This window comes from Talpa europaea (assembly GCF_964194135.1).
Source record: "Talpa europaea genome assembly, chromosome: 13".
Taxonomy (NCBI): Eukaryota; Metazoa; Chordata; class Mammalia; order Eulipotyphla; family Talpidae; genus Talpa; species Talpa europaea.
In genome coordinates, this window is record NC_140080.1 from 58,960,058 (window position 1) to 58,977,033 (window position 16,976).

The 16,976-nt window shown below is 39.4% G+C and overlaps 1 protein-coding gene across 1 annotated transcript in view; it reads left to right on the forward strand.

Moving 5' to 3' along the window:
* The window catches only part of COLEC12 (collectin subfamily member 12), a gene marked incomplete at both ends in the record, with an annotated part of 189,161 nt that overhangs the window by 145,597 nt on the left and 26,588 nt on the right, over positions 1-16,976 (forward strand). Inside the window, 3 exons of the mRNA XM_084252682.1 lie at positions 6,022-6,144; positions 13,318-13,416; positions 13,959-15,005. Of these exons, the coding sequence (XP_084108808.1) occupies positions 6,022-6,144; positions 13,318-13,416; positions 13,959-15,005 (1,269 nt within the window). The remainder of the gene's footprint in view (positions 1-6,021; positions 6,145-13,317; positions 13,417-13,958; positions 15,006-16,976) is intronic.

Here is a 16,976-nt window from a genome sequence, read left to right on the forward strand (position 1 = left end):
AGTCTAACCTGTCAGCTTGCTGCTGTTTATCTGGCTTTGTTTTGTTTTCCACTTCCGGAAGTCAGTACGCTTGGAAGAACAATGTGTGATAGTATGTGTTCAGCTCCAGCATGGCCACTCACTGACCTTGATTCCCCCCACTCACCCTCCTTGATTCCCACTTTGCTAAAATCTACCAAATAGGATCATAATTTCTACTTCCTACTCTACAGGGATTATAAGTAATGCAGAGGAGTGCTTGGCACTTATAAAACTCAGTAATGCAGCATCGTCTTCAGCAATCCCTCAGTGCATGTGCAGCAATACCAAACTCTTACCCATTAAACAAATGTCTAGTGGCCTTCCAAATAAAGTGTCTGACTCAATTATACAACAGACTCTGATGGCTGAGCTGAAGTTGTATTTCCATGAGTCCTTTTAATTAAAAGATTCAGTGCCTAATCACAGAAGGACATTGTTTGGTAGTGCCAGATAATGAAGTAGTTAGGGCTGCTGAAATGTAGCATCAGGATTGTTGACAGCTCATTCCACGCCCATAGAATAAAAAGAGTAAGAAGAGAGCCAAGAGGAAGGGGGCCAGCTAGGAGAGACAAATGTAAGAGATGTTATACTCGAGCTCCCTGATGAGCAAGAATTCCTCTCTCAGAATTGAAAGCATTTGCATACAGTTCATATAATAAAGGATTTTTTAAATTATAAAAACCACAGAGCAAATAATAGCCCTCTTTGAAGTCTATACTGAGTAGTATCATCACATCTGACTTTTGCCTACCATTCTTTCTTAGTACAGAGTTTAAGTTTCACATTTTTTTGACAAATTACATTTATTTTTTAATTGATGAAACCAAAGTAGAACTGGCTGCTTTTATATATATATGAAATTTTTTTTAATGAAAGACTATATGCTTGATAAATGTGCAGAATAGTAACATAACATCAAAATGAACGCTGAAAAGTTTAAACTCATTCAACTTTTCTAAATGATTTTTGTATCTTGATGAATCCAGAGATGCTATGACTTTGTATTTTGCACAGGGACATGCTTTCCACTTCCAGTTCTTGTCCTACTTCTGTTTTCATGATTCTTCACATTGTTTAGGAAACGTGGCATAAGAAGGTGTCCAGGTTTGGGATCTCTATTTGGGGAACTAAATTACTCCGTAATTTAAAAAAAATTCTTTTACTAACTAAATCTATGTCCCATCGTTTCGTAAATGGTCTTTATAATAATGAAAAAATAATTATTTGCGGGAAAAAATGTTTTATGTATTTAACTTTTATGCTAGAGATATTGCCTAACATCCCAGTAACTAACCAGAATGTTAACTCTTACTGTTTTGTTGCTTTTGAGGGCATTTTAATTACAGGAATTTATTTGAATCATCAGTTTTACTGTTAGAGCCCAATCTTTCTCATGGGCTTATGGGAATATATGCCACCAGGCAGTAGATTAATAACTATAAAAAAACCACATGAAAAGGTCACTGCAAATCTCAGATCAAAACTTGTGGTTTTCTGGATTTTGCAACCTACCAACTTTTTGAAGCTTCTCTCTAGTAACATGATCTTTAAGGCAACACCACTGAGCTATAGACACAATAATGAAAACAGCCCAGAAGAGCCCCTACTCGCCCACAATCCGGCCTTCACCTGACGAGGAAGGGGATGAGTAGCAGGAATTCATTCCAACAGATGAGCTGAGCCCTCGCTTAATGATTTATATTACAGAAAAATATGATCATGAAGGAGGCTCTTTTGTCTCTCTAAAAAGATTGGACAAACAGACTGGATTGGAGCCTGGACCACAGCACTTGGGAGGGCTCTTTATGGAGAACCACAGCAGAAAGGAATTCCCTTTGCTGGTGAATTCTTCTGTGCCTTTGCATGGTCATTCCTGCAGTGTTTGAATTATTCTCTCCAATCAGCTAACCACCCCCAATTGGCAGCCCCACCCAACCCCCACTCTTCTGACTTTAAACATGTGTTATTGGAAACAGGGCAACACGGGGAACTTGAGTTTGGGCACTGGGGACCAAATTATCAGCCTATTCTGTACTTCCGTAGAATACTCAAGGAGTTAACCACAGTGATTCTGGCTTCCCTTGGCCCTCCAAATGTGTATAATAAAGACTTGGACAATGGAAAATACATTCAGAACATGAGCCAAAAATCAAGTTCAGTGGGAGAGCATTCAAGAGGAATAGCCAATGGAAAGGCATGGATCCTTCAAACACATGCTGTCTGTGGCCTGCTGAAATACAAACGTGCTCTTTAGGGCCAGGTTTTTTTGATAAGCTAGAGCTCCTGGTGTAAAGGGGGCAAAACAGTCTCATTTCTTGAGCTAGAATCTCTTATCTGCTGCACACTGCAGATCCGTTCCCTTGCCCCTCCTACCTCCCGCCTCTCATGGGAACAAAGTCCCCAGTCTCTGGAAAGTAATGCTAAGAAAACAAACACTACAAAGACTTGTAACAGGGGGATATCTCTCTTGAATGTTTTTTGTGACCATCTAGGTTCAAGGAGGAGGGGGTCCCTCAACTACGTGAGCCAGCAGGGTCTCTTTGTAGTAGGCATCCGTATGTTTGGCCAGATGTCCTCCCAGCGGAGGGCAAAAAGGGAAAGATAAAACAGAATTCTTATTAAAAATAAGTCTCGGGGGGAGAAAAAACAAGAAAAAGAAAGTGTGTCAAGTGGAAAGGGAGACCAGGCAGTGCCATCTGATATTGATTAAATGCTGATATAGTCAGCAATGAGAAATGCACATCATGAGGAGGTGACCTTGCTCTGCAGAATGTGAACCAGTGACAACTGTGTGGGAGCAGATCCGCATGAATACTTCAGGTACAAGCTATCCCGTGGCAAACAGTGTGCACACATGACAAGGATAAGAAGGAAAGACCCCACATTGGGTGGGGGGCCTCGCCTTACTTTCCCACCAGTGATACCATGCAGTAGCCCCAGATTCTGTTATCTGCCATAACCTCCACTCTGACCAAATCTTGCAAGGCTCTTCTAATGGAATGTAATAAATAGCCCTGGAGAGGTATAAAGAGCTCACCCACCACAGTACTGAAATCCAAAGGAATGACTCCCCACCCCTGTACCATCAACCATAAAAGTGTCATTCATTGAGTTCCTGTGTCTATATTTTATATTCTGTATTTTATAGTTGTCACCAAAGCAAGTTTATTGTCTCTGAACATGAACTGTGGCATGTTTGTGTTTCTACCTTCCCCCACTCCCAATTCCAAAAAAATATTTTCACTATAACTGGATTAAGCGGTCTTTATTTTAAAACTAGGAGCATGTAGAGAGCCCAAGAACTGATGAGGGAGTACGTGAGTCTTCCTGTGTGTCTGTGTGTTCATACTTTAGTGAGCCATCGAAGATCTTTTTGTGTTTGTTTTCTTTCTTGGCATCGTTACGAGGACAGCAGTATTTTAGTACAGGGTGAGGCTGGATTCCAATGGGAATGGAAGAAAAAGCTTCCACTGAGATTGAAGGCTCTCACACTAGGATGATGGTAGTGGAAATGGAAAAGAAAGACCCAAGAGAGGTACCAAGGTGTAGTGGAGAGATCATGCGCCAGGCAGACCCAGGTTTGAATCCTGGCTGGGATGTCTTTGGGATATCGTTTACTCTCTCGCTATTGTGTTTCCATGAAGGGTTATTATATGGATTAACAATGCTGTGTGTAAAGAAACTTGCTCAGAAACTGGCACAGTGTAGAGATTGAATGAACATCAATGACTAGGTGAGATGATCACAGAAGATTAGCAGATAGTGAATTAGAGAATAGATGACTGGATTTGAGAATATAAGGACAGATTAATTGGAGAATGATTACAGAAGAAGATGTCAGTTGTCTTTTAGTTTAACTTCTTGGGGGACTGGGATAGTAGTTTCTAGGTTGGATGGAAATAAGAACACTCAGTAGAAGTTGTTTGGGAAGGCTAGTACCAGGTCAGTTTAGGACATGAGAGGAGGCACTGAGACATCCAGGCAGCAAAAAAAGGATAGAAAGAAAAAGGAGTCAAAGAAATAGGAAAACTGATGTAGAGAAAATGATTTATTCAAGGGCCATTTGATCACTGAATCTGATTTTACCCTCAAGGAATTAGCTAACCAACCATCCAGCTTGACCATCTTCTAAGCCATAGATCCCCAAAGGGTGTTTCTCCAACTAAGCACCACCTGGACCTCGTGAGAAAGGCAGAATCTTAGCTCCTATCCTACTGAATCAGAGTCTCTGTTTCAACAATGCAATTTGTGAGCACAATGCATTTTGATAGCACCATTCTAAAGCATGGTCTTCATATTAGCAGCATCAACATCCCCTGAGAAATTTTGAGAAATCCAAATTCTCAGACCTCTTCTCAGATCTCCTCAATTAGAAACTCTGTTTTAATGAGCCCTTCAAGTGAGTCTAGCACACCCTAGAGTTTGAGTAAGACTGCCCTAAGTCATGGAACAGATTGAACCCCTGCACCGCGGGTCTATAGCCCAGAACACGGGAGAGATTGGTAAACTCTGAAAGTCCTTGTTCTATGCTGTTCCTGTCCTCGTTTTGCATTAAACACAGCTGAAGAACCCTTTTCACTAAAGAGGGCATGATGCGTAAAATTATAAGCCAAAGGAAAGAAACTTCAGCTGTGCTCTAATCCCCATGACTTTCCATCAAAAGTTAGCACAATTATAGGAGATCAGTCCTTTATATGCTATTGCTCCCAGGGGATGCTATTAGTAAGACACACTTAGGGAAACAGGGCAGAGAAAAGAGTCTTCTGATACTCTTTACAAGGTGATTTTCACATTAAAATGTCCACAGTCTTTGTCTTCTGTGTTTCTAATCAGTCGATGGAAAGGTCTCTTTTTATGGGTTAGTTTCTGGACTCACTTGCAGAAGTGATGGTGGTTTATTCTTAGATCAGAATGTTTTTCAAAAAGTTGAACTGTGAGCAGTAAAAATTTACCTCCTCTCATCAAAAATGTCTGGTTTTCCCAGTTGTTCTGTGGTTGTTATTCAAATAACTTTGATAACTTAAAGATGTCTTTGTACATGTACAAAAATGGTTATATACTAAGCGTTTTAATCATTAAATTACCTATATTTTTTGCTAAAGATTATAGTACATTATATCAGTGGAATGCTGGTAAACCAGTTCTGGGAGTATGATAATGTGCAATGTTTACCAATTTCCATGGTGTAAATATTCCCTCCAGGGCTGATTTCAAGCTACCAACAGTTTAACAACCAGCTCTCCAAATTCCTATGTATCTGACAACTGGCTCTTCCAAGTCAGTAGGAACTAACTTGAACACACCAGTGAAATAAAGGACAAGTCATAACTTTAAAAAAAAAAAAGATTTATTTATTTATACATACAAGAGCTGGGGTACAGGCCAGGGGTGTGGGAAGTGAGAGGATTCACCAGAGACAGAGTGGGGAACAGAATAGGCAGATGGACCGAAAACACTACTGAGGGGAGCAGCGAGCAAGAAAGGAGAGGTCTGCTGTGCCGTGTGGGCATCTCCCTGGCTGGGGATGGAACTCATGCTGCAGTGGCTGTGGATAGCTTCATAGGCTGTGTCTTAACCCTTTGCACCACCAAGGAGGCTCCAAAGTCATAACTTTTTTAAGTTGTGTGGATATACAGTGAATTCTCCTATAGTGGATTGCTATAGTTCCAGTAATGATTGAAAAAAGTAGATTGGGGTATATTAAATCTCTTGTCACATAGAGGTAAGATCATATAATGGTAATGATCAGATTGGAATTTGATTTCAAGGTATCCAATGAGACAAGGTTATATCCTATTTTCAAATCCTTTATAACAGTATCATAGCAATATTTGAAATAGTTGTTCACTAACATGGTATGGTTACTTTTACAATACCTCTCATCCTATATATAGTAAGGCATATGTAAAAACTAGTGATAGTATTTGAACCAAAATGCAAAAAAGATACTTTTTGATTATGTTTTTGGTTACTGTTACTAAAATTTAATTTCTCTTACAGGGATTCAGGAAGGAACACAATGTACCAAATGTAAAAATAACTGGGCACTGAAGTTTTCTATCATATTATTATACATTTTGTGTGCCTTGCTAACAATCACTGTAGCCATTTTGGGATACAAAGGTAAGTACTTTTTCTTTTCAAATAGCAAGTTATCCTGTATTAATTGAATGGGAGGGGAGACTCCATGTTTGCAAATATAGTGTTTCAATAATGCCTAAATGCAAAATTTAGTAGCACCATGAGCTCCATCTGTGCATCTTGAACTTCTTAAAGCTGTGGGATCTGAAAAGGGGGAAGCAACAATTCCTTTTGATTCAATTCAACAACAGTAATGGCCCTCTGTAAGTTATAAAGATTTTTCCTCTTTGTTGCTTCTCCTATTTCCTTTTTTTTTTTCTTTTTTCTTTTTGGGTCTTATCTTTAAGAGGCCTCCTGCACACCTGAGAGTCAGCACATACCAAATATAAGATCTCCAGAGATATGACTGACTTCACCCAGGGACTGGCCAACTAATTCCTTTTTTCAAACTCTTCATCACATTAACTGTGGTCACTATTGTTCACAAAGCTCTATAAAAATATTTCCCTGTAGAAATTAAACACAGGCAGCACTACCACCTCAGCCATACTTTATGGGCCTTTAGGGATTCTTTTAACATGTCTGGTTTAAGGTCAGTGGATGATTTTTGCCTGAATCATCCAGACTTGCAGATAAAGTGGACTCCCACTCCACACCCCATTCCAGACACCACAGGTAGAAGGTGTCATGATTCAAAATCGTGAACTGCATAAACTTTTATAGCAAACAGCCATGGAAACCTTCCTGTCAAAGACACATGAGACAGACATCATCTGGTTTCAGCAAGAGGCAGATTTGGGGTCTACTGATCTTCAGAACCTTCACTCGGCTGCCATCTCAGCTGCCTTCCCTCAGAACTGACAGGGTAACAGTGGAGAATTCCCACACATTCCTCTCTCTGTTCCTAGTCCCATAGACTTGACCTAGGGAGAGAAAGATTCGAAGTGAATTCCCTCCAACTTGGAACTCCTCCCACCCCTCTGAGCCCAGTGTTTAGTGGTTTCCTGAGGAAACACAGTATATTGGAATGAAAATGGGCCTGGAGCCAGGTGACCCAAGTTCAATTCTTAATTCTTCCATTTGTATTACAATTGTGAATGTTTATTAAGTGTTTGCTGGCATGCCAGGCATCATACTAAGTCCTCTGCATGGCTCTATAAGAAGCCATAACCAGTTAGAGTTTCCCATTTTACCATCTGTAAAATGGTAACAGTAATAGCATTTTTCAATTATGATGAGCAAAGATGATGTAATTGAATCACCTGCCCTATTTTTGGTCTCAGCAGAGAGGCTATGTTTCTGTTCCTTGCTTCCTCATAACTATATTTATACAGATCTAGCCATTAGAATGGCAGCACATGTTAAAAACACTCAGGATGGTGAAGGCTTGTTATCCTCCCTATAAGACTATACCCAGTTTTATGTGCATCCTGTACCGTGCTGATGGATGAATTTGGGCAGTGGAAGTCCAGAAAATTACCAGAGCATTGTAACCATTTGTAATGAGTTAATCTAATGTGGCATTAATGGTGTAAGTGCTAAAAAAGGCAACTGAATCATGATTAGGACTGGACTGAGGCTGAGGTTTGGGAAGGAACCTAGTAGAGAAAAGAGGGTTTGTATGTCCTAGGTAAATCAAACTGTCTCTCCTCCTTTACGAGGTTACTTAGGTCATTAACTGACTTCTCCATAGTTTCCTATCAAACCCAGATAAAAGAGAAGGTTAAAGTAAAACAGCCACTTAATAAGTATCTTTGGCCTTCAGTACCATGTGATCATTTACTACCGAAACAGAGATAAGAAGGGTTTGACAAATGGAGATGAGAAAGGTTTGCTATTTTGTAAGTTTTATCTCTGCAAGAAAATAAGGTCCAGGATGATTATGCTTTCAGAAGAACAGAAAGATCCAAGGAAGAAAGTCCCCCCTACCTTTTTTTGCTTATTATAAAAATACAGATAGTCCCCTTGACTTCTGTCACACTGGAAAACCCTCTCTACTCTGACATGTTTTGGTCCATTTGCCTGAATACCTTTTCTATGCTCTACACCTAAATGGCTCCTTCTTTCCCTTCATGTGTCACATGCTGTGAGAAAAACCCCTGAAGGATGTATAAGGCACCCTCCTATTCGCTCCGATGGTGACTTTTCACTCTTAGCCCATCACACTGTATCATCATGGCCAGTGGGACTGTCCATTTTACCAACCTCACTATAATTTCCATGAAAACAAGAGACTTTTTATTTATTGTGTCTCTGACTAGCACCTAGTTTCGTGGTACTCCATGGAAAGATGAAATGTGGATCAGGGCTGACCTCTCTAGAAGCATCGATTGATCCCCAGGGACCTCTAAGCAATCTGCTCTTAGGGCATTGCCATAACTCCAAGTCCTTCCTATAATCCTAAAATCCTGACCCACTCTGCAGCATAATCTGATCAGGATGAAGTGGAGAGAGATTTAGGGAGCAAGACAATTGCCCCTCTTTTCTCTCCTTCAAGTCCCCCATCCCTCAGGCCTTTACTCACAAAAATAAGATAATATAACATGCAATTTGGGTTTCCAAATACAGTCTTAATGAACTAAAATGTTGATATTTTCCAGATGTGTTTTTACTTATATGATTCCTTTTTCTTGCTGATAAGATTCTGGTGACCCAGCAACTTAAGAGACAGAAAGATAAGACCTATTCTCCCTTCACATAACTCCCTTTGAAGTCTAGAAACACTCTGTATTAAAAAAGAAGAAAGAAAGAAAAAAAGAATATTCAGTAAAAGAAGACATTTCTCTGAAGCAGTTGAAAGGAAATAAAACAGAAACTCCTTTATCAGTTAGCAAAGGCAGTTTCTACTGTTTTCTGCAAAACTGTTCTTTTCCTTGAATGTCACACAACTACAAGTTAGACTATAACTAAGTTCCTTCTAGAGGATTTGCTAAACAAGTCAAAGTACTGCCAAGTTACTCAGACAGGGTGTGGCTGTGTCCATGAGACTCGTCAGCTACTTCACATGTTCTTGGACAGTTACTGCTTGGTGCATCCTCTGCCTTGGAATTTGTCTTCAGTTATGGGGGCTTTCTTGGTATAAAGCCACGTCTTATGTCCAAGGGTTTCTGTTTCCTCCAGAACATTCCCTGAGCAGGAAAATCCTCCTTACTTGTTCTTCCCAGCAGGGATCCATCTTAAGGTAAAATTAGGATAGAGGACAGAAACCTGAATACTCCTCAATAAGAAGAAAGAGAGAGATCGAGCAAGAGAGAGAGAGAATATTCAGTGAAAGAAGACATTCATGAATGACTTGACATTCCTAATCATAATGTCTACCTTGCTGCTAAGCCAGCTGCTGACAAAGAAACAATGGCAGTTGGATAAAAAGGCTTTCAAAATACATCAGAACATACCATATAGCCCTCATTAGAATCTAGGATAACACCCCACAGCCATATCTTCTGTGTTTTTGTAATGGAACCTGAAATGGTGTTCAAAGTAGAACTGTCTTTATTGCATGCTATGGGAATGTAACTAAATTACTGGGAATTCTCAGCAACCAGTGATAGCCTGGTGGAGTCTTATGATCATGAGTCAGGAGCTCTGTGCTCTGCTTTTGCTCCCTGTCCTTAAGTCCTAGGTCTAGAAGTTATGTCTCTTGTTCCTCAGTATTGATGTGAAGTTAGAGAGAAATGCAGATTTTGGATTCAAGCTCTTGGTCTGCTGTCCCACTTAGTCACTTAACAAGCTGTGTGGATCTGGGCAATATTACTGAATATCTCTGAATCTCAATTTCTTCATTTGTCAAAGAGGAGTTATTGAGATTAACTGAAGTGGCGGTGCATTCTAAGGAAATATAGCTAATGTTACTGGGAAGTCCCAGGTACTTACAAAGAATGAGCACTCAGCACTGGCTATGATTACTGCCATTCAGAGAAAGGTTCAGTTGCTGTGATATGAAATCAAATCATCAGGAAATGCTTAGCACGATGGGCTGGTCAGGCTTGAAGTGGGCCTTAAAGGATGGTTGGAATCAAGACAAAAGAAGAGGAGGCTAATGCCCCAGGCTAAGAAATGATCCCAAAGTACTTTTATGGAAAAAGTATTATTGTCAGAATATCCTGGAGATATAGGCTCTGTGTGCTTGAAGAGGGACTGCTCTTCAAATATAACACCTAACGTGTTGATACTCTGAAAAAAAAATTCTGTGGCTAAAAAAAAAAGTTTCCAATAAGGGGGCATCCATGAAAAAATAGCTGCTTATAGTAACCCTTCTGTGTTCCATGGTCCCCTTCTTCATGTGAGAAAGAGCTACAAACTGAGGTCTGTATCCAGAGACTTGGAGTTTCTGGGGAAAGATAGTTTGACTCTGCCAGTTTTCCAGCCAGAGAATTTGTGCTAACAGGAGTAAAGACCAAACGAATGTGCTATGTGCTATGACAGCTAGTGTTGGTTCTGGATCTCCCTCAGTCTAGTATTTTTATGCAGTAGCCACCCTAAGGTTTGCAACTCCAGTACCCAGATCCTATTTTTAAACACAGACACACACACCCCAGTGGGCAGGGCAAATAGTTTTTCTGCTGCACTAAAGAAAATCCTAACAGGTTTGGGTTTTTTTTTTTAATTTTAAAATGAATGTATTTGTTTCCTTTACCCTATACAATTCTGAATGATCTGTCCACAACAGTTGTGTGTTTTTTAAAACTAAAATGGAAGAAAAATTAGAGAGGGTAGAAAATGACTGTCAACATATTTAGAGGTTTTTTTGGCTTCTAAGAAAAAAGGGGAGGATGTAAGTTCCTGTGTGTGGTTTGAGGACAGACTGAGGCATGTGTTTTGACTTGAGGATCAAAACAGAACCTAAACTTGTAAACATTCCATATTTTACTTTTTGAAAGTTTTGTTTTGCTAAAATGCCAGTGAAACATTTTGTTCTTAAGAGTTTCCAGGAATGTAGGCGTGTGCATGCCTATCAAACAACCTTAAAGTGAAAATTATTATAACTGTACCTCTGTGCCCATATAGTTATTCTCAGAATAACAGTGATTACTGAGGAAAATGTCATACTCATTGCTCGTGCTAAGGCTTTGCTGGGTTGGTTGGTTAGTACGTTGTTTGCGTTACCTCTAGATCAGTCGACTTTTCACAGGTCTTGGTAGCCAACAGGCAGATTCTCATTCATTCAAATAAATGGCATGATAAATAAGTGTGTTGAACACACCTACTAAGTGCCATACACTGAGCTGAGAGCTGTAGATAAAAACTGAATACGAATTTTCCTGCCCTAAAAGGATCTTATAGTAAACAAGCCATGATGACATAGAAGCCAGTTTTATGAAAGGGAAATACCTGCCAAGAGAACATCCAGCAAAGGCTTCCCACAGGAAGTGACGAGCTGAGTTTTAAAGAGCAGTAGGACTTAGCTTGGTGAAGAGACTAGGGAAGGACGTTGTAGGTGGAGAAAGAACACATGGAAAGACTCAGGCGAGAGAGTGCTCTGGGTGCAATGCACACATTTCATTATGGCCACACTAGAAACCAGAGGGAGAACATAAGATTCTCCAGGGAAGGGGCCAGGAGCCATGAAACTAGTTTGCTTCAGATCAGACAGACACCTGGGAACTTCTACTTCCTATTAGGAGCCAGGAGAATCTCATACAGGGAGCACTTGAATAGAATAAAATGGATCTATTAGCTCAAAATAGGCAAAGCATACCCACACTTAAAAATTAAAGTCATTATTTTAAAAGATGTTGATACCAAGGACAATAGACTGTCACATAGCAGTCAGTTTTAGAGAATAGACTCTTACTAGATATTTTAGAAAGAAAAACTTGAATTCATACCCATAGAGAATGGCTGCCTTTGAGAACAAGAATAGAGGTTTTTATTTAACACCATCATTAACTGTCCCTGTCATGTTCCATCAGGTAATGCTTAGGAACAACAACTATTGGTTAATTATGTTTGGAAACCCACTTAGGCATCCTCTTGGGAACTAAAAAACTATAGTGTCACATGTTACTAAAGAGTAGCAGATATTTGGGCCTCAGTGTTGGCACTCATGACAGAGTGGCAAATACTCTTCCTTTTGGATTCCTTTTACAGTGACTTTGCTTATAGACTTGAGTTAGATGTTCTTTGTTGTGGAATCTCCTTCTAGATAAGTGAGTCCCAACTGCCAGAAATGGCAGGGAGTCTGATGACAGATAAAATTTTGGAAATTATCACAATGTTAATGGCCCAATTTAATTAATTAGTTAAGTAATTAATATAGGTATATATAATTAGGTGATTAATAGGTATAGGTATATTATATATAGGAATGTTATATGTAATTAAGTAATTATATATAATTATATATGGGTTATATATAGGTAATAATATATAGGTGTATTATATATAATTAGGTATTTAGGTAATTAGGTATAGTCAATTAGTTATATATAATTAGGTAATTAATATAGGAATTCATACAGAATTAAAGACTTCTATAATACATAAAAATTTACAAATTAGTTCCAAACTAATGGATGGCAATACATCCAAGGCAATACAGAATACTGAGAATGGTTAAGAACACACAAGTCTCATGTAAGTGACATCATCCTGTACTTATCTTTCTCTTCCGGTTTATTTCACTTAGCATAATCCCTTCCACTTCATCCATGTTGCTGCAAATGGTATTTATCTTTTTTGATTGCAGAGTAGTATTCCATTGTGTATATATGTCACTTATATGGAATATAGGAAAACCAAAGGATCAATGACAAACTTTAAAACCAGCCCTCAAAAATTGGTCATAGATCATCAGCTTTTGGGGAGAGGGAGGGACAGGGTGAGAACAGTGGCAGGGGAGAGCACAGTGGACTTTGGTTGGGGATGATGCATGCTTAGGTGGTAGGAGTGCTACGGTGACTACACCCAAGGGGAAAAATCATATACTGTTAAAACACTAGCAAGGATGTAAAAGAATGGTACCTTAATAACAAGTTTAAAAATTAATTAAATATTTTTTTAAAAAGAACATACAATTCTCAGCCAAGTAAACTATCTACCACTGGGTTTTGTGACCAATTATTTTCCTAAAAAAATAGTTTTTCCCCAATATTTGGTTTAATTGATACTCTGTTTGTTTGATGCTGTTTCTGATATTCTGTAATAAAATCCTTTGTTGGAACTGAAAAATGAAATGACCAATATGTGTATTAATGATTGATTTCCAAATCTTAGTTGTAGAGAAAATGGACAATGTTACAGGTGGCATGGAGACATCTCGCCAAACCTATGATGACAAGCTCACAGCAGTGGAAAGTGACCTGAAAAAATTAGGTAATCTGCAACAAGAGTAATTATAAAGTTGAATCCCCTGACTCTGCGTTGTATAAATGACAGAGCTTTTTAGAATGACATTACTATAAACTCACATTTATCTAGAAGTACATTAAATTTTTGTATTGTATGCTAAACCATTTTTCATTATTTAATTCAAAGACTTTTAAAGCTGAGTTCGGAGTTGAACCCCCACCTCAAACACTCATGTGCCAAATAAAATCCAAAGACCAAGCCTGATCAAAACCACTAATATCCTTTATTAAACCACCTTTTGTAGCCTGCTTTATAAATTCCAATTTGAAATATTTTAAACTACATAGAATTATCAGGATTAATTTTAAAAATGAAAAATTCGAGCCCATTCCCTCCTTTGATTTTTATTGGAGATAGGTGGATTTTACTAAAGGCAGAGCAGGCTTACATAGACCACAAAGTTTGTATCTCAAATACAGTACATACCTGTTCGGTCTCTCTAAAGCCTTTAACCTCACCTAAATATTCCTCTGTACCAGCAAAGTAACAAACATGTCTTATTCCAGGCGACCAAACTGGAAAGAAAGCTTTAAGCACCAACTCAGAACTCTCTACCTTCAGATCAGATATTCTGGATCTTCGCCAACAACTTCGTGAGATTACAGAAAAGACCAGCAAAAACAAAGATACTCTGGAGAAGTTACAGGCGAGTGGGGATGCACTGGTAGACAGGCAGAGTCAACTGAAAGAAACTTTGGAGAATAACTCTTTCCTTATCACTACAGTAAACAAAACCCTGCAGGCATATAATGGCTATGTCACTAATCTGCAGCAAGATACCAGCGTGCTGCAGGGCAATCTGCAGAGCCAAATGTATTCTCATAATGTGGTCATTATGAACCTCAACAACCTGAACTTAACCCAGGTCCAGCAGAGGAACCTTATCACTAACCTGCAGCGCTCTGTGGATGACACGAGCCAGGCTATCCAGCGAATTAAGAATGATTTCCAAAATCTACAGCAGGTTTTCCTTCAAGCCAAGAAGGACACTGATTGGTTAAAGGAGAAAGTACAGAGTTTGCAGACACTGGCTGCCAATAACTCTGCATTGGCCAAAGCCAACAATGACACCCTGGAGGATATGAACAGCCAGCTCAACTCCTTCACGGGGCAGATGGACAATATCACCACAGCCTCACAAGCCAATGAGCAGAACCTGAAAGACCTTCAGGATGTCCACAAGGATGCAGAGAACAGAACAGCCATCAAGTTCAACCAGCTGGAGGAACGCTTCCAGCTCTTTGAGACAGATATTGTCAACATCATCAGCAACATCAGTTACACGGCCCACCACCTGCGGACGCTAACCAGCAACCTGAATGAAGTCAGGACCACTTGCACAGATACCCTGACCAAACACACAGATGACCTGACCTCCTTGAATAACACACTCGCCAACATCCGTTTGGATTCTGTTTCTCTCAGGATGCAACAAGATATGATGAGGTCAAGGTTAGACACTGAGGTAGCCAACTTGTCAGTGATTATGGAGGAAATGAAGCTCGTAGACTCCAAGCATGGTCAGCTTATCAAGAATTTTACAATACTACAGGGTGAGTGAAAATTCTGAATTTATGTTCGCATTAATTTTCTGTCCCTGTATAACAGGTTACCCTTAGACTTGGCAATTTAAGACAATGAAGATTTATTATCTCAGTTTCTGTGTATCAGAAATTCAGGAGTGGCTTACTTAGCTGGGTGGTTCTGGTTCTGCATGTTTCATGAAGTTGCATATGGTCATGGCTGCCATCATCTGCAGCCTTACTTATGGCTGGAGGCGCTGTCTCCACTGTTCACACAGTTCTGGGCCTCTCAGCTCCTTGTTGGCTATTGGCAGGAAACCTTGAGGTTCTTTACCCTTGAGATTACTTGAATGTCCTCACAGCGTGGCAGCTGGCTGCATCCAGAGTGGGTGATCTGAGAGAAAGCAACAAGGAAGTCACAATATCTTTTATGACCTTACCATCACTTCCACCATATTCTGTTCTTTATAAATAAGTCACTAAGTCCAACCCATGTTTATGGGAGAGGAATTAAGTTCCACATCCTGAAAGGAGGTATGACTAAGAATTTGTGGGCGCTCAAAGAAGCTCCATTAATGTTGAGTAAAAGGTTGGTTAATTAGGGTTTTCTCAGTACTTGAGTTATTTCAATGCCATTATAAACTTGGCTTCTTGGAAAGGAAGATTAATTCTTTTAGATCATTAAGATATTCCTGTTTCCTGGTGCAGGGGTGAATTGGTGGTGGGAATTTTACAGGGACTGTACCTGAGAGGAGAAAGCATATATTGCACAAAAATGAACAATGATATAAAAATATATTAATTAATTTTGGAAAAAGATATTCCTGTTTCCAAGTATCATAAGCAGAGGAACACAGCAACTGTAAGACCACAGAGGAGGAAAACTATATGCATGTAAAGTCTGAGTTTTACTCTCATCCAGGTCATTCATATAAATCGAAAGTCACTGGCTCAGACTAAATCTATTCTGAAAGATTTTCAGCAACCATATATTAATAGTATTTTCAGCCATAAAATATTTTCACAGGATTGATACTGAAGGTACTATGTGGAAGATGGTATACTATGTATACCCTCAGCACCTGGGGGTATACAGACCAGATGGTCTTTGACCTTGCGTAAAATCAAGAGAACTTCAAGGAATCACAGACTGACTGTAAGCAAAAGTAATACTACTTTTCCAATAGGGGATAAATACAGATTCTATACACTGTAGAATGGGGAATTTGTCTCAAGCCCCAGAAATATTTGAGAAGAGATGATCAGAAAGGATGATTTATGAGCTTTCAGGAAAGTAGCCATTGTCGGGACATATTAAGAAGAATGCACTAAGGAAGCAACAAAGGAACCTAAGCTAATTTCCTCACATTAACAGAGTTAAAGGATTATTTAAACTAGGGAAATATTTAAACCAAAAAAAAAATTTATATTTCACCGTGGCATTTGTCAATGAAAACCTTAAGAACAAGATAGAGAAACAGGTGCTGGGTTACAGGACACTTAGATGGATTTATTGGTCATGTTAGGTTTCCATACTGCCTAGCCAATTACTACAAGCTCAGCAGTTTATAACACCCATTTCTTTTTTCAGTTTCAGTGGGTCAGAGTGTGGCCCAGCTTAGGCAGGTTCTCTGCTCAGCGTTTCCCCCAAGCTGCAAGTTCATGGAGGGGCTGTGGTTTCATCACAGGCTTGACTGAGGAAAGATCCATGTCCGTACTCCCTCAGGTTCTTAACAGAACTCATCTCTTTGGGTTTGTGAAATTGAGGTTCCTGTTTTCTTTTTGGCTGTCCATTGGCAATTGCTTTTAGCTCTTAGAGGCCACCCACAGTTCTCTGACTTACAATAACCTCACAACATTGCAGTTTCTTCAAAGCCAGCAAGGGTGTCTCACTCCATTGGCTAAGATGGAGTCTCATATAACGTAACCCAGTAAAAGAAGAAATAGCCCATTATCTTTGATATTAGTGAGGTTCCACACTCAGGGGGAAGGAAATACAGA